Consider the following 21107-nt stretch of genomic DNA (forward strand, 5'->3'; position numbering starts at 1 on the left):
CATTTAAAAATGCTTATTTATCCAGCTTAGAATACTTTACTTGTTATACCACTGAATTCTTCCATTTTACAAAGCATTTTAATTTATCGAGGTGACTCTTGAGCAATGAAGGACAGTTGTTTTTACAAGTAGTGCAGCCCAACAGACTAGAATACAAGTAACCCTTAGGTATGTGGTGCTTGTAGGGAGGTGGGAATAAGCCTTAGAGGAGACAGCATGTAAGTTTCTCTGTCTGAAGTTGCTCAAGTTTACCTCTCTCTCATGCTTCTGCTCCTCCCCCATTTTACCTATTTTAATATTTTCTGATTATGAATGCACTTGTCAACATGTAAAGAGCTGTTATCTGTAATTATTGATGACAGCTGGAAGGTGTATTGAACTCCTCTGAACTAAACTAATTAAGAACAATTCCAGTGACTAGAACACATAATATTCAGCACAGGCTTCTCTGAAGCCAATACTAATAGACAGAAAGCTTGTGTAACTTTCCCCATCCGTTATTACTGCTCTCCTGCTTTAGTTAGAGAACCCATAATGACTGGAGAGGACATACGTCAGTGGAACCGCAATTTACTTTTTGGAGGATGGATGTAATTGCAAGCCAGCAGGAAGACTGTAATGAATGTAAGAAGGAAAAAGAGAAATAAAATAATACTGTGCCATGATTAAAAATCACACCAATTTACATGACCAGGTTTAGCACTAATTCAATTATTCTGGAAAGACAAACAACTGAATTCTTACCTCCAACTGCTACAAAGTCTGATGTCCAGACTTTACACTGATGTCCAGACAGCACCTATATTTACATGTATACAGAATTAATCAAAACACTATAAAGTACACATTGCAATAAACAGCAGACAATCTTGCTCTCCTCTACATTAAATAGAGTATATGCACTGTTAAGAATTTTACTGCTAAGATGCCTGTAAAAGCCTCCTTATTTGCTACAGCATTTAGCAATATCACTAAAGAGCTATCTGAAATGTTTGGCAAACAAGTGGGGCTTTGCAATCCAAGGTAATGGTGCTTATCCCTAGCGAAGAAAAAACATTCAAAGCAGCAGCTACTCTGAAAAAAAGAATGTGGTGTGCTGCTGTTGCGTGCTTCTAGGTCCTCTATGGAAATGGTTGCAACACTATACTGGTACTGTTGCTCCTGGATGACAAGAAAGGTCCCCAAAAATGCTCCAGATGAAAGAGATATGGACAGGCTTGAAACATGAGCCCCCAAAGCAGAATTACACCATTCTAGATGAAAGCATCTGAGAATCATTCAGACTGAAACAACCACCTATCAAACTGGCTAACATTCTATTGCATGGATTCTCTTAAAGATACTCGGGTTTATTACTTGTTTCTGAGAATACTACTCTTAAAAGGTAGCAATCATGAACAAAAAGTTTTCACATTCTAGGAAGAAAACAAAACCCAAAACCTCCAAATCACTTCAGGTATATATTCAACATAGCAAAGTGACCTTACCTTCACCAGTAACATGTTAAGTTACTAGTCAGCATGACGTAACAAGAACATTCTGATGGTAAATACATTGGGGTAGAGATGAAACCAACATGCCAAAATCATTAATAACGGCTACTCAGGCCACAAAGCAGATGACAAAATTAAATACCTCATTTGTGCTCCTAGAAAAGAGTCTACTACAATACTGACAGGTGTGCTCAAATAGCCTCGGTACGGAGAGCAAAAGGAAAAGCCTTTTGCAGCAAAGTAAGGAGGACCTTCTGTTCCACCCAAAATTAACACCTATGAGTAAGTCATGGTGCAGGAAAAAGCTCAAGTCAGGCTACAGTCTAGGATGCGTACATCAAACACCAGTGTAACTTTTGCGTGTATCTATCTTCTGTGTTTTTAATTAAGGCCAGTATTGAGGATACAACTGAAGCATGTGGATTTTGTTTCCAACTGAAACTATGCAGGATAGAAATCATCACATGAATACCTATAATTGATATGGTTCTTGTGTTATTCTTTCATCCTCACCCAACACAGTCAGTAAACTGATGTTCTTTAGTGGACTGAACTCCAACCTGTTAAATTGCAAGAGGTTTCAACAGTACCAGCTTCACTTGCCTGAGTATTTTTGCTTCCCGCTTCCAAAGGGGAGGAAAAAAAAGCTTATTAGCAGTTTGTTCCCTCCTTGTAGATCAGTGCTTTAAGGTTTCAGACAATCTATGAGGCTGAGAAAAAAATCACCTGTTGTGAATTTTCAAGACCACGTGACCTACAGTAAATACCATATTCTTAAATGGATGTATTGATAATTGCTTTCCTAGACTCAAAGTTAGTTCCTCACAATTCCTTTTTCTTAATACACATATTTTTATAGCATTATATAGATTTATAGACAGGAAAGATATATGTAGAAAACTAATTTTTTTTGATGTAGCATGTGCATGCATTAACATACTAAGCTGCAATCAATCTTTCTTGTATGATTTCTTAAGAGAAAGTAATAGAAGACACCTTTATCTATTTGTCACAAAGTTGCTTGGTAAATAGAAGCTGGGCAGTACAGACAATGATTAGGTCCTACTTATATATGGAAATGACTGCTCTGGAAAAGGTAAATGTTAAGTGGTTAAAGGATATTTTTTCAATCATTTCTATTGGATGGCCACTTTGATGTGGTGAACATCACACTTGTTTTGTTTCACTTCTATTCATGATGTAATTTATGTGAGATACTTGTTGACATACCACAGATTCATATTTCTCTGCCTGAATCAAAGCATGGCTGATAGTACAGCTGTGAAGAAACAAATTTGTGGAGAATTTGACTCAGTATTACGACATGTAGAATTTATCCTCAAACTGTCAAACTCATCTGCAGCCCCAAAAGGCTCTTTAATGGCTACAGTGTACTCACATAGTCAGGGCAGTGATGTACCTCCCAGTTTTGGGACAAAAAAACCCAAACAAACAAAAAATTCCATCCTCTAAGATAACGCAAAATGATTTTGTCATTCTGACCAAGGAGAGAAGCCTCAGATGGCCTGAATTCTTCAAAAGGTACTAACATAGAACAAGTCTGAATGAGAAAAAAAGATACTGAGCACACAAAATGTTGGTCATATTGGTGAAATCAAATTTCCAGATGTTCATGTGACAACCAGTGATTAAGAGCATACTTTCTTCAGGAAAACATGTGGCCACAGCTGCTACCTCAGTTCTGGTCATAGGTAGAAAACAATCTGGCTACAATGACAGCCTTTGGTGCAGTGTAACACCTCTCAGATAAAAAAGTTTCCCCTAAAGAATTAATGCTTACCACTTTCCATGTAATTTATAAGAAAAACTTACATAAAAATGACTGTCTAAATAAGGTGAGCAGAGCTAAAGTTCAAGAGCTTTTTCCTGTACAGAAAAAAACCCATAATGACAAAATGTAAATAAATGGAACTGACTTCCATCTTCCAGTTGTTTTAATGGGATCATGAGAATTTGAGACAAAAGATAATGTTAATAATAAACCAGCTAGATTCATAGAAATTATACAGTCTATCTAAGGCAATATAAATGAAGACTGACAGACTATCAAAGAGGTGTATTGGTTTAATTTTCTTCAGAATTAAGATAGAAATATATGCATCTTTGTAAGAACTACATACATTTTATTTAGGTAAAGGTGTGCAATGAGGAAAGTATGATTCTCTACCATTGCTGAGAAACAAAAAAGGGACAATATTAACAGTTACGTTCATTTCATAATTTTCCATCTACAGCAGTTAAAGCAGCTCGTATATTAGCAGTATAATGAATCAGTACATTGATTTAAGTAGCCTGCAAATGTTTCAGTCATTGGTTCTGAACTAATTGAAGTTTCTGTCTTCTTAAGTTCTTCACTGCTGTGGTAGATGATCAAGCAGCTCAGAGTTTGGCATAATCTTTCAGGATCATTTCCAATTTCTGGCTCAGCATGATGTTCCCCTTCATTTTTAGTTTACCAGAAAGGAATGCCTACAAAAAGCAGAGAAGGGGGAAAAGAAATGTATTCAACTGTTCACCCACAATCCAAAGAGTTGCTAGAACCAAACAAGAAGCCAAAGGTAAGAGTGGTTGCTTAAAGCTCAGGAGAAAGAATTCAGTGCACAATGCCTATTGGTTATTGGTTATTAACAGAAAACCATCCAAGTTCCATTTTAATAGCATCCAGAATCACAGTTTTCTATCTAGAGTGCAGGCAAGGCCAAGTCTATCACTTAGGGGGGGAAAAATAAATACACAGCAACTTCACTGGCCTCCACTTCTTTTCTACATATAGCACAGAGGACTTCTCCCAGTATACGACAAATACGTTCACAGAAGCTGATGGCAAAACTTCACCAGGGCACAAAAATAAAGCTCCCAGACCTCCCCTCCATATGCTATAGATATCCATATATCCTTAGATGAAATGAGAAAATGGAATGAAAAGGCCATTTAATGAAAATTAAAGGCCTAATGAAAAGGTCAGCTACTCACTCAAATTCATAACAAGTCCAAAGAGGAACTTGCACAATACACGTATACACATATTCCAAAGAAATGCACTGGGTTTATACATGGCATATTACAACAAACAGGGACTAAACAAGATTTCATTGCATTTGCAGAATCATAGATCAACCAATATTTTCACTGAAATGCTGGTATATTACATTTTTATTGTCTCTGCTTCAAAGAGCTGTATACCCTGTTTCAATCTAGTTCAGTGTTTTTTTAAAACTAGTTTTGCTTCGCTGTGGCTTTGCAATTTGAAAGCTCTTTGGAAGCTCTGAAACAATGTGCTTTTGCATAGTTCCATTAACTTGAAATAAATTCAAATAAGGAACAGACAGAGACAGCAGAAAAGAATTTGAATAGATGCTTTGAGCTTCTTTAGATGAAAAACTTCACAGAAACTCAAAGGAAATACTAATGCCTAAGAACAGATAATGTTCCTGAATTGAAATCACTGTACTTTAGCATTCTGAAGATTACACATCAACATCTTGTTTGTTTATGCTTTATGCCTGCTATATACAGAGGGTCGCAAAGAATTTTACTCATGTGGTATGTAGGACTACAACAAATATTTGCCATCATCGTTACTTTCAATTTTACAATCAAAGTCTCCAACAACTTCTACTTGGGATCAAAGAAAAGGAACTGTATGACACATGATGAGCTTAATTAAAGTTTTCATTCGCTCAAGCTTTAATCTCTAAGCTGACATATTAAATTTGTGACAGTTTAGTTTACTTTTATACAAGTCATTCTTATTAGTAAAATTAGTAGGTTTAAGCAGTTGATTACTCCAAGAAGCTAAAAGTGCAGACCCAGATTACATGCCTTTCTTAAACCTTTCCTTCCCTTAAAAATCTACCTAGTTTGGGTGAATTTTGACCAGTTTCAATGGATCTACATCCATGCATTGTCCAAGATTCCCCTTCGCTGCAGTAGTTGCAGTAAATCATAAGATTGCAACAAATACCAACTTCCTGCAACATGACCAATCAAAACACCCTGAATGATCAAACTGACAAAACCTAACCTTGCAAATCATATATTGTGAAGTGCCAGGAAACAAACAAACAAGTAACTTCGTACTGCCAGGCTTTATGCCATTTGAGGTATCTTTGTCTCAGGATGACAAAGATGGCATAAATTCCTCATCATGTTTTCTGACTAATTCAGTGTAAGGCAATGATGTGCTTATACCTCATCTGACTCTGGTTTGCACTGTCAAAACATCCAGCATTGTGGATTTCAGAATGCAAACAGTCACAAACCAGAGCTTGATTTAAGGCAAGTAATATGTCCCCACACAAGTGAGTATGTCTGTGATGCACAGGTTTTACCTTTTGGGGGTTGATCTTTCGTTGTATCACATCCATAAAAACCTCGTCCGAGAGAGTGAAGGTGGTATCAGCAGAACTTCTTGCAGGACCTTGATACACTGCTCCAGAGCCATTCTTTAAGTCAATTGCTGAGAAGAAGCAGCAAAGATAGTTTTATTTCAAAATAAAGATAAAATTTTCAGTCTAAAGAACACTACTCTCCTTATCTATTATTATGAAGCATCCAGTTTAAAGAGAAATCTTGAGCTAACAGCCACTTAGAAAATGAAAGGGGTTTAATTCTTCTTTAATGAAAGAAAATAATTGAGATAAGAATAAAAAAAAAAAAATTATTCCAGTACTAAGGGGGAGGAGGTTTACAGCAAGAACTGCCATTTGAAAATTCTTGCATAGATGGCAACAACCATTTTTAAACAACACTTAAGATTCACAAGATATTAATTAGTGCAATTACTACAAAAATGTTAAAGTTAGTAATAAAGCTCTAATGTTCTAAAAACATATATATTCAGAGAACGCAGATGTGGTGGTATTCAAACATGCTGCTGCGTTTTCCCTGTTCTGCCCCACAGGCAAGATAGCCTGTTCTGCTTCACGCAAAGGACATTTAAAGCCTTGCCAAATATCTGTCTTTCTCTCTGGAAAGCCAAAAATTCCTCAAAGTGTCTGGAGCTTCAGAGTGTTCTTTTCCCAAACGAAATGACCTGCCAAAATAATCTATTACAAGGCTAACACTATCAGGTATTGTGTCATTTGTTTAGAAGAATATTAGAAGAATATTTTGACAGGATGTGCTCTGCCAAATCATTCTCAGATTTTGCAAATCCCCAGTCTTTCCCTTTACACCTTTTCCTCCTGGTCCCCCCTCCCTGCTTTTTAAGCGCAAATCAAAATCATTATTCAAGTGGATATTCCCATAAGGACATGACATCTCTAATCACAGAATCATGGCTGCCTAACCAATATTAATACTGTCAGTTGGTTTCTCTTAGTTGACAAATTTTAAGACACTGGCCTAACTATGGAGACTTATTTCTGCATAAACTATCTCATGTGTATTTTTTTTCCAAATAATTTTTCTGAAAGGGTAAGGTGAACTATACAGACTGGGAATAGCTTTTGTCTGTTTGAGTTAAATCTTTCATTTTTCTGAAATCTGTTCTAAGTAATATTTATCCAGCTATAACAAAACTAGAAGGGGAATTAAGTTTACAATGATGCTCAGTGAGAAGTGACATACTGGATTATTATTATCCACTTGATTTTAAGGTAAATCATAATTTCAGGAAAAGCTTTAATGGACATCACTAACTTGATGCAATAAGAGGAGAAGAAAGAAAAAAAATTACTGAGCACCAGATGAACAATCTATACCTTCTGTGTTTGTGGTTAGGAGCTGTGTAACAGTCTTTTGAGTCAAAACAGCTACTACATAGTCTAACATCGTAAGCGAGCCTTTAGACATTGCTCCCATAGATTGTGCAGGTACAGACTATTATTTAAAAAAAAAATCATCTGTTGAATCATGAAATGCAAGTTTCACAGTGGATACCAGCTCCTCAGATTAACGTAATCAAGCTTAACTGTCAGTGTGCTTTTATATTTACCTCTACTCAAATGCTAGCAATGTTACGAACCATACCAATGCAGCCAAACTGAGCTCCCTTAGAGCCAAATAGCACTGGTCAGCGAGCCCCACGTACAAATTCACAAACACACACACGGTTTTCTAGGATGCTTACAGTTCTTAATTATTTATTTTTAATTACTTCTGGGCCTCAGAAATCAAAAGAGCATAAGTCTCGCCTTGTGTTTCATTTTACATGCATTAATGCTTTTGGCTGTCCCTAGCCTTCCCAGACTGTACCAGAAGAGAAGCCAAAGGCTGAAAGCCTGACATAACATCTCCCAAGACACAACAGACCCTCTTCTCCTTCTCTTCTAAGGACTGGCTGGAAAAGCAGTTTTGATATATCTCATTGATAATCCTCATCCATCAGTCTCAGCAGTGTAAAGTTTCAACCACAAAAAGTTAGAATTAAAAAGGTGTAGTGACTCAGGCAAGTTCTAAAAACTCCTAGATTTTAATCCGCATATAGTACATACTTAACATTGTTACAATCCCTGTTCTCCTTCTCCATTTCCTATCCAAGTCTCAAGAGCATCACTTACCAATCCACATCTATAATTAATTGTAAGCTCTCAAAGCGCAAATATGCCTGTAAACATTGCATAATCATGCATAAAACTGTTACGTTTAATCACATCAAATCCTTAAACCACCTCAAATTAAAACTTATTAGAAATTCTAAAAAAAAAAAGGTCCAATCTAATAGTATGTTCTTTTCCCCAAAATATGAAAATATAATTTTTATTTCCTCTTTATTCTTTTTAAAGAGCATTAAAATTTTTGCTAAGGAAGAAAAAAAGAAAAAAGAACAGAGCAGCCACAAAAGAGAAGACCTCTGTGACAACAAATACTGTCTTTTTCACAAAACCATGAAAGACCTTCTACTGTTACTTGACCCACCCCTTTTTTTAAGCTTTATCATAAATGAGTTAATGAGTTATCACATCTCTAATGCAAGCAGTCAAAAAAAAAAAAAAAAAGCCACCCAAAACCCCAAAGGAACTAGCAGGAGGAAATGAAATCCTGAAAGTTGATACAGAAGCCCTAGTGGGTGAATTCTAGTGAATCACACCGGAGAAACAGTGATCCAAAATACATCATATGTTGGTATTTTAAAGAGGGAAATGAACTCCCGTAAATATATAGAATTGAAAAATACCCCAAAAGCTTGCCCATTCATTTTTTTTCAGAGGGGAAAAAAAAAAAAGGATTAGAAACATATACGGTCATTTTTCTCACCTCCTGACCTAGCCTCAAGTATTCAGATGACAACTGAGACTAAACTACAGCACTGGCACACAGACAAATGGATATAAACTAGAAATGAAAGAAATGAGCTGAACACCAGAACAGATTCCAACCATGAGAGCAGAAAAATTCTAGCTTTCCAAAATGACCAGAGAGGGTGCTTTCTTGTAAAATACAACTTTATGAGATAAAGCTATATAACACAGCTGCCTGCTGTAGCAGGAGACAGTCTTGATGCAAGCCTCCTATACATGTTTTCTACACGTACCTCCTGGATACACGTCTCTATGGTTACAGCTACTGTCTTGTCACTGCAGCTTGCATGCTGCACTACAATTGCAGCAGCCAACTTAATAATGACTTCGTACTGGCGTAGCTATGTCAGTGCTCAGGTGGCTGTGACCTGGGCAGCTGCCAGACCAACTACCTCGTGCACTGCTAATGCACCTCCACCGCCAGCAGTAACAGATGAGTAGCCTTAAGGTGTCTCCAGTGTTCTTTGTTCCTGAGAACATGTAGCCCTCCATGGCTGCTACAGATACAGCTCTTCTCCTAGCCATTCACATGGCTGATCCACTCCATACAAAAAAAGAAGTATGAAACACGGGCATGGTACTCCTCGATACTGTGTGTAGCAACACAAATTAAAGCTGAAGTCCCTTTTAAAAATCAACTAGCTTCTTAAATATGTAAGATTTTAGTATTACACATCTGGCAGAAAAGCAGAATCAAGCAGTTTTAGTGGATGAAATGGTAGTTATCCTTCAAATTTTTGTTTTTACTTGTATACATAAGTGTTACATTACAGTAATTAAGTATCTATGAATTATTATCATCCATAAGATGCTGTTGTCAGAGACATAATGATAAGGTCAAAAAATCATACATATACAAGCTAAAACAGTAGACATTGACATTCTATAGTACATAGCCAAACAGCCTAAAAATCTAAGATTTGGGGCACAGGTTTTGCTTTGCCTTCGAAGAGCGCCTTACCATTTCTCAGAGAGAAATACTAAGGGGTCAGACTGTATTTGTTTGTTTTGGTTTGGTTTTTATTCTGCTTCACAGAGTGTAAGTAACTGCAATACAAGACTCATCCTCAAATGGAACAAAGTGTCACCCACTCTTCATTGCCTGAAGTCATATCGCATCATAAATTATTAAGTAGTTTTGCTGTAATTTGTCAGATGTTCGCAACCAATGGCACGTAACAATTTCTTCCCAGTTCTCCTAACAAAGTTTTATTCTTCTGAGAACTGGAAAGGAACAGAAGTATCTTCTGCCTTCAGCAGTGCCTTCAGAAATATGATGAAAAGCAACAGATGGGTAAACTCTTCTGAGTACTGTTCTAGACAACCATTAACTATCAGCTAACAAATCTCAATGGCAATGTCTTTTCTGTATGGAAAGAGAAGTTGAAATGAAGTAGCTTAACTCTAAAAAAAAGATAAATACTTTGTAACCATTGAAACCAAAAGCAATTGTTGTACAGTAATAAATGTGCAGGAGAGAGCAAAGCATGCTTTAGGTAGTGAAGCCAACTGGAGAAGTCAAAGCTGGGGCGTCTCAATTAAGAATTTTGTTAAAAAATAAGAAAAGATAGCTCCAGTACTGCTAAGCTTATTCCTTAGGTTTTGATACTGCCAAAATCTGTACTGCTTTATCTTCTTAAGAGGATTTTCAGCATCCTCTTAAATTAGAACAGCTTGCTTTTATAAAGAAATACCACTAATTAAGACCAGTTGTCAGTGGCTACAGTTCAACAATGTTTAGACAGTGAACAAACTGTCCAAAATTTCACATCCTGAGTGCAAGATCAACGGTTCTACACCTCCCCATAGCTTCACACCATCCACAGAGAACTACATAAAAGTAAAGGTCATCGCTAATTAAACAGACTAGTGTTACTAATATTAGTGCTACCATCAAGAAATGTCTCTTAACAACAAAAGCTAAATCGAATTCACAAATCCCATTTAATTTGAAGTAATAAACAAAAATCTTGGCTTGCTGCAGATAATAGAGATCAAAAGGTTACAGTTGCAATTAAAACAAAACACTAAAAATAAATATAAATTTTAAAAAAGAATTTTGTTTCCTGGAAATTTGGAAAACACCAGAACAAAAGCGTACATGACAATGAATTTCACAGCAGTCCTTAATACTGCTGCCTTCTGTCATTTGCTTCACTCCCAGCCTTCTCCCAGATCTTCAGAGGCTCAAGGACATTAGCAGAAGATGCTGGAGCTACAATCATTGAATAAGACAGCAATGAGCTGTGGGGCCCATATTGTTTCTAGCGCTGTCAATTGCTGCAGTTTTCACAACAGCACAAAGCTGTGCAAAAGTGACAAGTCAAAAATTAAAAGACAAGCCCGCATGACTACGTAACAAATTTAATAAGGGAGAGAGGCTTAGCAGGTGGCCCAAGAGAACCACAAGAACTGCCTGTAAAGGCCTGTAAGGCCCTTAGAAAGAGAGGTCTAAAAAGAAGATAGATAATGAAACAACTAGCATCAACTCGAGGATTAAAACAAAACAAAAAACTCCCCCCACATAATCTACCTCCTCACATTTCAGTTGTTTCAGTGATAACATGGCAAGAATTTTGACCATACGTTGAAGGAGTATGCAATATTTATCCACAGGAACCAAATTCTAAATTAATTTTAATTTCATATTTTCATCTTTGCTTTATTGTAGCTATGTACGTTATGGGATCTAGCTCTCAAAACAGCAATTTTACTTTAAGAAAAGAGAGAAAGATAATTCAAAATTGTTACAATCTAACTTAGCATAACAGTTACAAAACTGATTTAAAATTATTTTAAACAGAAGATCAACTAATAATCAGTGGGCCAAATTTAAATGTAATGTAAAGAAGTGCATTCTACTGACAGAGTTGACTAACATTAAAGTCTTAAGCAGGTTTGAAACCGGTCAAAATAGTGACATATAATTAAATTCAAGCTATAGGAAAGGTGACATCTTACTATGATCTTCTGTTTTTAAAGTAAAAAATTAATTTGTCAAAGGCTAAAATTTCTAATTATGTACAGAAGCTTCCATTGCATTAACAACAGAAAAAGTCAAGCATTCAAGTCAGTAAATGGCATTGTTGATGTTACATATTCTAAATTGGCTGTCATCGTTCATGTGCATTATGAAAGTCTTGGTGATGACCATATAAAGATCTGTCAGAAATCTTTTGGGTTATCGACAATATTTTAACTGCAAGAAAGCTGTCTTCTTTTGAATGCAAAGCCACAAACTACTCTCTTCTTCCACATTCACCGTGTAAAATGAATTATGGTAGCACCTGGCAAAGGAGACAGTATATGATAATGCTCTTGAATACTGAACAATAATGTATGCAAACAAGCAAAAAGAATTAAGCTGGCAAATGCTTACAAATCTTGAATGCTCGCCTCTGGAAGGTCTTTTTTTGCTTTATGTTTGTTTGGGTTTTTTTTAATGACCAGAATAGTGTTTAAAAGATCTTAAACTTTAACTTTAAACTTTTCTTTAACTTTAAATGTTTTGGAGTTTCATCTATGTGCTTCCAATATACGTTCTGAAAATGTAAGCAAGAACACAGGAAAGACTTCATAAGCCTTCTGTCCAGGTTCTAAGCATGCTCATCATTTAAATTACTGAGGGTAAAATTGGAAAACTGCAGATGGTAGAAATGATTAAGAGCAGTAATGAGTTTTAAGACAGATCCTTCTGACTTGAATTTTTGTAGTATTTACCACCTCTCATTTTGATGTACAGGTACTCAGCCTGCATAATCTACACAGGTATATTCAATATATTGATTAACTGCTATCCAAGTGGAAATCACCCCTTACCCCTCAAAAATTGCTTGAAAGGCAATACAGGTAGAACAGAACTATCTTGATCAATATATATATGATATTTGTCCTGAAACTTAACAGCAGTCTTGCTACTCAGAATCTCTTCTGGTTAACATCAGGAAAAGAGAAAGTGAAATTATAGGTTTCTAAACCACTCTGTAAAAGCAACAGCAGTTTCTTGAACACAGTAACCATTTATTGAAAACAGACATTGCAAAGGCTTAACAATAGTTAAAAAGTCACAGGCTATGGGACAAAGCACAATGAAGTCCTGATCTGACCTACCAACATGTCAGTCTCTCCACTCAGCCTATCAAAGGGCAGCCCACCATCTGTATCTCCCCCAAAACTGTTCTGACTGGATCCAACCATTGAGACCAATCAAAATGAAGCAGTCTAAGTGACAGACTTGACTCAAAGACTCGCATTTCTCCACAAAAAAGCAAAGGCCTGGAAGTTACAACTTGACTATGTTTTATCCCTTTGGAAAAATTTTACATTCTACTAACAGATCATTTAGGACATCTCACCAAAAAAAACCTGAATAATTTCAAAGACAATGAAATATATCCAATTATTAAAACTAGACTGCTTTTTGCAAAAATACATGTCCTTAGAAACTGAGCACAAGAGAATTTAAGAAGAGAAGTTTTTTGAGGAAGTAGTTTTGCCTCCATCAGACAATGTCACATACTTGTATAATCCACTTTACGAGGAAACACTTCCCCTCTGACTCATTGCTATTATAAGCTTTAGCCTCTCTTCATCAACCCAGTCCCATGCTTAAAGGATGGGTAAGCATCATTGTACCTTCATTAAACCTTGATCTCAGAAAATTTGAATGGAAACAAATTGGGCTATACTTTCACTGAAGTGACAAGAACAATGCAGTAGAAATAAATATTTGGTTTAGATTAGTTAGTGTGTACATCACCAGCAGACTAATTACTGTAACACATTGCTCCTGGTTGGTTAATTTAGCCTGCTTTTCTAAGGGCAGTGGTGATCCCTTCGGAAAATGTAAATAGAAATGCACCGGAGTTCTAGAGGACAGTTTGCCTATGTCTACATCTAAACAGGCAACTTACAGAAGTATGTTCCTAGAAAGGTTAGTAACTGCCATTATGGAACTTTACCTGACCTCCTTGTCACTTGTGCATTGAGTATACATTCAGATTTCTGGGTCCCAATGAATATTCAGCTGCTACCTTATCCTTATTTTCATCCTTATATCCATTTAATTAGAATGAATGTAATTAATCTCACTTCATTAAAAAAATGCATCAGGGCATTAATAAAAGCTACAACTTACTCCACTGCATTGCTGTTTTTCCATCTTTAGTGATGTCCCATTGAAATATGGCATTTACTTTCTTTACCAATTCATTTCCAATCTCTTTTATGCGATGACCAATTTCTTCAAACACAAGGTCGCTCTGCAGCCCTGAAGTCTTAAAAAAGAGTGAGTATGAAGAATTTAAAACTGAAACTCCATTAAAAAAGTACTAAATACGTCCATTAGTTCAAGCACTGTGTCCAGGAAAGTTTCTAGTGCAGAATTATTAAATGCAATTGAGATTTCTTCCACCACAAATAATCACCTCTAGCTACTGTCAGCATTAAAGAGTATATTCAAGCACAAAATGCTTCATGTACTCTTCCTCTATTTCAAATAATTTTTTGCAGTTTTTGTCTTTTATCACTACAATTTTAGATACGCTTTATAACTAGGGCTCTCAGGGCTTCTAAATTGCCCTTTATTCCCTTTGGAAGATTACCATTGCCACTGCATTGCATGCACAATTCTGTCTTTTGTGGCAAGTCCAGTACCCAAGGCTTAATGCATGCACGCAGAGGATTTTTTAAAACACTTATTGTATAAAGTGCATATCGTGTGTTAGGCCTAACCACATGTACAAACAGCCATCAGAGCCTTCTTTCAAAATGATTCAATGACAAAACTGTTCTTTTCTATGAGCACACCATCTCATTTTCATTTGTTCTGTTCTTCTAATGCCTTCCTGTCACTCTCCCCATGCCTCTCTGAAAAAACTGAGACAGAAAGCTCACACGCTTTTACAACTTACATTGAGTTTGACCTTCAACATCTACAAAATAAAAACAAAATGCTCATTTTGCAGGTACAGCCTCAAATTATAGGGATTAATTCGAATCTTTAGTTACACAAGTGCTCAAAACTTGTGGCGCTCACTGATGCATGCCTCATTTGTTTTGTAACATACAGCACGATGCTTACCCTAACAGTTCAATTGGCATCAAGAACTTCAAACTTCATCCGCCATCCTGTGTATCTTAAAACGTCTGTATTTTTCCCCTTAAATAAATCCGTGAACCTCTGTATCTTAAGCAATGTGTGTGTCCACATCTCTGAACTCATATACTCATCTAAGTACTGCAAATAAGACTGGTAAGCGATCTAAGTCTTTTTCCCATGTTTTTCACAAAATAAAGCCTAATTATGCTGCTTTGCAAGTTAAGACTTCTATTGCTTCCCCCTACCTTCAGAGGCTCCCGAGCAGAAGGCTTATCGAAGGCTGGTACTATATCCACATATGCCCCTGCAATAGCAACTTCTCCAGTCTCTTCAACCTGTGGTGGGGGAAAAAATTACAACAAAGAGGTGACATATTTGCAAAAAGTTACAACAGAAGGGCAACAAAGGAGTCTTCCTTACATTTTAAAATCAGAGATGAAGAAAAGAGAAAACATGAAAATTCCAGAGTGAAAAAAACCCACCCCATAAATACGCTATAGTCTTGAGGCAAGTTAGTACACTATGCTTTGCAAACAGCTCTTCAAAGAAAAGAATTATTTGCTTCTTGAGAAATTATACCAAAATACATTGCTGTTTTTCTGTTCACAAAATGGTAGAAAAACCTTATTTATCTGAAAATTTACCTCCAGTGTTATAAGTTACTGTTACTTCATAAATAGTTCTGAGAAAGACACCGTTCTAAAATGTTTTTCCTTGAGGTAGATATGCAGTTGTCAAGAATACATCTAGACGGTTTCACTATATCCAGGTGCCTTACACTGCAACTTGCACTAGAAACAATTTTTTAAGCATTGTAAAACCAGAAAGATTACAAGAAGAAAGATGAAAAATACCTGCATTCCCTTCTGTTTTAATTTTTTTAAATAGTTAAGTCAGAGAAGAAAATGGTTTTCATTTTGGCATTGTCTCTTTAAGGGGTCTGACAAACCATTGTGACTTATGGCAGCAAAGATAAGATGGCAAAATGATTCACTGACAATGCATACAGAGAGTTATATGATAAATAGCCAAAGCGGAGGAATACCCAGTATTACAGACTAGCTTATTGCACAGGTGAAATTAATACAGAAAGACTACATAATAATGATGACTCAAATCATGCCTAACAGCCTGTCACCGGCTGCCACTGCACTTCAGACAACGCTGAAAATAGATTTAAACCAGCATATCGAAGTTATATGTCTACATTTAGTTTGATTTAACCAGAGTTTATTACAAGTGCAAAGATGGCTTTACTTCCGACTAATCCAACATGCAATAAGAAACAGAATTCTGCACAATTCGTAACTGTTGAAACAAGGCGGTTTCCTAAAATCCTGTTGAACATTGTAATTTCTCTCCAAAATAAGTTACTCCACACCTGTAGTAAAATCCCCCAAAACTCTACATATTAGCAATGACTAAACCAAGCATAATAACAAATCCAGCCTTTAAACACAACAAAACATCCCACTCTGTTTACAAATTCCAAAGGGCTTGGAAGCATATCATGAATTCTGTTGATTTACACTGCACATGCAAACCCTCAAAACTAAATACCTGAGGTCTAGAAATTCTGTCAGGACTGGGTGGTATACCTTTTAAATATAGCTACACCATCTCCAATACAGTAATCTCCAAAGCTGATCTGAGGCACCGAACTGTCTTGTTTACTACTAGTAATCAGAGATGGAGAGTTTGTACACAGTAGCCTCGATGTTGTTATCATTCTGAAATTCTACAGCAGCTAACACTCATCAGGTCTGCAAACAAAATTTACCTCCTTCAGTCAACATTTATTCCACAAAACTGTATTCCTGTGGAAACAGCAATCCTATGTCCTTATGATGACTCTCCTCATTTGACTTTGCCTGCCTAATTCTCCCTGCAGCTGCAACGATCCCTGCCACTGTACTCATTAATCAACAGCTGGCTACATTTTTACAGAGGTGGGGTTGCAAAACTTTGGCCAGCCAAAGCAATGTAAATTACACCTGCATAAGTGAACAGATTGACAAATACCAGTAGCAAATCATAGTTTAAGAAAGTGACAGTGTCATAGGATGCTACAACAGAAGTGATGAGAATTTACTTTTCACCTCTACATGGAGTATTTTATCCTTAGCTTCCAGTAAGTATCCTACCAAGTGCAGAAGAGGATTACAGGATACCCACACAAAATGCTAACAGCAATGCCAAAGAAAATACAATAATGCAAAAACTGAATTTATGAAAGTGTAAAGTCTGTTTTATTGTAGTTACTATGTCCAACTGCTATGAAACTTCCATTTTTAAGTAAGTTGTTATGCGTAGAGGCAGCTTAAGTTGAACTCAATTTAAGTTAAATTTGTAGAAGTTTACCTGCATAAACTAATATCAGGAGTTGATTTAAGATAAACAAATGTTAAAAAAAGATGCACACACAAGGTTATGATTAACTGCAGAAAACAAGTACAAACTATGCTGACCTGAGAATGACTGCTTTTTGCTCTTCCACAGTGGACAAATACAGAAAATGCAATACAATGAACTGAGTTCTTATATTATTTAATATAAAGAGTGTATTAAGTCCTATGACTATAATGGTATTTTTATTGGAATCTTAGTGACACCATAAAATAAGTAAGAATATTTCCTTCTATTCACTTAATTTCTTTACAAAACCTTCTTCAATGGCATGCTTGATGAGCCGCTTTTTTGCTTTCTCTCACACCCCCAGTCTTTTAACCAACACATCTTTCTCTAAAGCCCACAATGGTGAGCATGTTCTGACCTTGGTCTGAAAATGGATTCTATTTCCTTCCTTCCACATTTCTGTTTGTAAAGTTTGCCCCGGAAAGACTGGTCTCGCAAAGCGAGCCTAAAAAAAAAAAAAAAAAGAAAAAAATTGCAGGTGTGAACAGATCTGTCATACGTACATGCAAAGCTTAAAGCACAGGCTGTACTGAAATGAGAAAAAGCAAAGAGAAAAATCAGTCAACTAGCAATGTAGAAAGCCTAAATATTTACGTAAACATTCTAGACAGAGACGTTAAAATGCATGCACCAATAAGTAAAAGCAATTGTGGAAGTTAAGACAGTGTAAAAGCCTTTTCCCACCCTAACGAATTTTTTTTGGCACTAAACCCAGAAAAATCAAGAAAATTAACTGCAAAGAATGAACACACAGACCTTGATCGCCTTGAATCTGTTCACATCATTATTTGCAAACTGCTTCAAAACATTTCTAGCAGCAAACCCAAAGGAGCATAGTCCATGAAGTATAGGCTTCTTAAATCCTATTTCAAAAAAATAACATTTTAGTATTTGTAATATCAGGAATTTGCATGTTGCTTCTACAAATATCTATATTTTATTCATAGTATTCTCCTCCAATAATATTCTTAATCCTTTTTCTTTTTAACCTGATTTATCTCACTGAAAAAGTGTCTATTACCTTTTATTGTTTCCTCAACTTTGAGGCAAAGGAAAGTGCTCACTGAGAGCTGGCACTCCAACACTGTGCCAATGCCATGTAAGATTCACAAGTAGAATTAGTCCCTGTTTGTAGAGGTGACAAAATGAAAAATAAGGAGATTGGCTGTTTTAGTATATGTGCATAGGCACACCAGATACACGGTTACATGGAAATATGCATATCAGGGGTAAAGAGGTATTTTAATGATTAAAAAGCGGTGATACTAAGATTATTTGATGCTTCCCATTTTTAATTCCTATTCATGGTTGCCAGAAGTCTTCAAATCTAGTGCACACTTCAGGATTAACTTTTATTTATTTAGAAGTGGAAAAACCCTGAAAAGATTTCAGGCATTTTGAACACATCTAACAAAAAAGAGGAAAAAAAAAATTACAGTGGTTTGTTTATACTGACATTTTTGGTCAGGTTTCCCCACACTTCTACGCTTTTGAGCAGGAGCCGAACCATGGCAGAGGATAATATTTGTATTAGTACTGAATCTTTTTCCAGTCCTGCGAAAGTCTGACAAAATAAGCCTTTGAAACTGGCCTGAGATTTGTTAAAGTGCAACGGTTAAGTTTAAAAGAAGCTGCTTGTACTGCTTATGTTCTGATCCCTTAACAAGTTGCTCTGACCTGACAGGGCACGTGAATAGTAATGGATCAGACTTGCAACAGCCCATGGATTCGAGACAGGTCTGTCCAGCTTTGGCTTTGAAACCAGTTGCTTTGCCTGGAACTCATCTGTCACTCTCAGCTGCCAAAGTCTGTTTTTCCTGAGCTCTAAACAACTGCTCATAGCATCTACACAGTACGAAAAGTTGTCCCAAGGGACAACAGCTGGGAGAAAAAAGCAAAAGCAAAACCAAACAAACAAAAAAGAGAAGACAGGAAAAAGTCTAGCCTGCAGAGAATCAGAAGACGTAGAAGAACAAGAAACCACCTTCAAGACAGAGACAAAAAAGACACTAGGACTCAATGCTGGGAAAGATGGGAATTCTGAGACATAGCCCGAAGGGAAGACAAGACTAGCAGGAGTAAGGATGAGAAACAGAAATTTTGACTCATTAGGTTAGGAGAGGAGACGTGACAGAAGGACCGGCTAAAAGAAACAAGAGTCTCTTTTCTCGCTGTAAGTATTCCACTCTAATCATTCTGCCATTTCTTTCCTGTAAAATATTTGAATATGCACACTTTTAACAGCACGCTTTTGTATACTGTCCACAAAGTATTTCTGAAAGCACAAAGATACCATGCAGTCAATTTTAAAAGAGATTATTGGCATTATTGTAACAATATCAGTATTTAGTATCTCTCGTACAGAATGTTATAATGACATTTAGCACTTTAAAAGCTTAGCTCAATTCACCCTGAAAGAACCAAAAACCACCACTATCTTCGGAGCTCAGAAACAGAAGAATATATATGGTCCTATTCTCCCCAGTATTTTCTTTATAAAACTAATCCATACTCAAAGAAAAATCCATAAGGCAATCAAGTTACTTTTTATCTAGACTAAAATGAAAACAAAGTAAATGCTGCTTTCACTTTCTAATATCTCGGAAATACTCAAACTACAGGATTAAAGGCAAAAGAATAGAAGCAGGTGTTTTCATGCAATATATCACCTTCTGAAACATTACCCACAGGAAGGCTTAACAGTAACGCTGGAACGAATTGACTGTGTTACGCTGAAAGCTTGCTTCCAGTGCACGCTGGTGAGAGCCAGTCAAAAAGAACACTTACAGAGATTAAATACAAGAAGGTGTGTGAATATGCTCCAAGAAAAAAACCTTTTGTATAACTAGAAAAAATATTTGTGGAATATCTCTACAGTCATTTTCTTCTTTGTTTGAACCTACATTTAGTATAGGTATTTGAGGAGGAGACTGCCACAGTTCCAAAATCCAGTTCTGGATTTTTTGGCAGTTTTCTGTTCCAACAAAGAGACTACCTAATCTACAGAGTTAACTTCATTTTTCACTGTGTCTAAGTGCCAGTGCTCTTTGTGTGAGCAGGTAGAAGGTGTCTACTCCTCTTCTTTTGTAAGGTTTTTATAGGATCATCATAATTGTTTTAAGCACTGGCATTTCAATTATAAACATGTATTTTTCTCCCTCAGCATCTTTAAGAGTAATTGGCTGATTCCATCTAAATATTTATCCAAAATCATCAGGTGAACAAACATACAGAATGGTTTAATAAGCCAGGTAAATCTCTTTATGGACTCTGGTATTTGATTATTAATATTTATTAACACAAATTTATATAGAATTACACAAAACAGAGTTAACCAAACAATTAGTATCTAATTATGAAAGGAGACGATTTGTGTATGTTAAGTGTGATCTGAACAAGAAAGGATAGCTCTGCTCTATTTATCTTGGTAAGAACACCATACAATGATACTTCTGTTTTAAAAAAACGTCACCAGAAAACTGCAGAGCAATTATTACAGACCAGTATTTTCATGTAAAGTTAATGAAGATAGCATACATATTCAGGAAAATTTCTTAAGTAAATGAAATTGCTGTCTGCCTGGAGTAATCACACTATATTACTAGCAAGGCCTGAAAACAACTCAGAAAAATACCTTTACAACAGAAATTTAAGAAAACAAACCCTTCTTTAGTAACTACATCTCTGCAAAAATCCATTAAAGTAGCCTATGGTCTGTTGCTGTGGCATGTAGCATTACATACATGAACAAGCTACTGTGATAGCAAGAGGTGCAGTTAAGCAATTTTATAAGAAAGAAGTGCTAACAAACTCCCTCTCTCCCACCTTCCTGAG

The 21107-nt window shown here is 36.2% G+C and overlaps 1 protein-coding gene across 6 annotated transcripts in view; it reads right to left on the reverse strand.

Annotated features, from left to right (window-relative positions):
* Nucleotides 1-3578: 3578 nt before the first annotated feature.
* HSD17B4 (hydroxysteroid 17-beta dehydrogenase 4) overlaps nt 3579-21107 on the reverse strand; it is a 63511-nt gene continuing 45982 nt past the window's right edge. For 5 of the 6 annotated variants that reach the window (XM_082336390.1, XM_082336387.1, XM_082336388.1 and 2 more), the window contains 6 exons: nt 18030-18136; nt 17632-17718; nt 15104-15193; nt 13896-14034; nt 5846-5973; nt 3579-3983 (listed from right to left, as the gene is read on the reverse strand). In XM_082336390.1, coding sequence (XP_082192516.1) covers nt 3894-3983; nt 5846-5973; nt 13896-14034; nt 15104-15193; nt 17632-17718; nt 18030-18136 — 641 coding nt within the window. In that variant the 3' untranslated portion in view covers nt 3579-3893. Of the gene's footprint in view, nt 3984-5845; nt 5974-11920; nt 12046-13895; nt 14035-15103; nt 15194-17631; nt 17719-18029; nt 18137-21107 lie in introns of those variants that run through there. The other variant, XM_082336391.1, reaches the window with a different exon arrangement.

Source organism: Platalea leucorodia, assembly GCF_965183815.1.
Source record: "Platalea leucorodia genome assembly, chromosome: Z".
Classification (NCBI taxonomy): Eukaryota; Metazoa; Chordata; class Aves; order Pelecaniformes; family Threskiornithidae; genus Platalea; species Platalea leucorodia.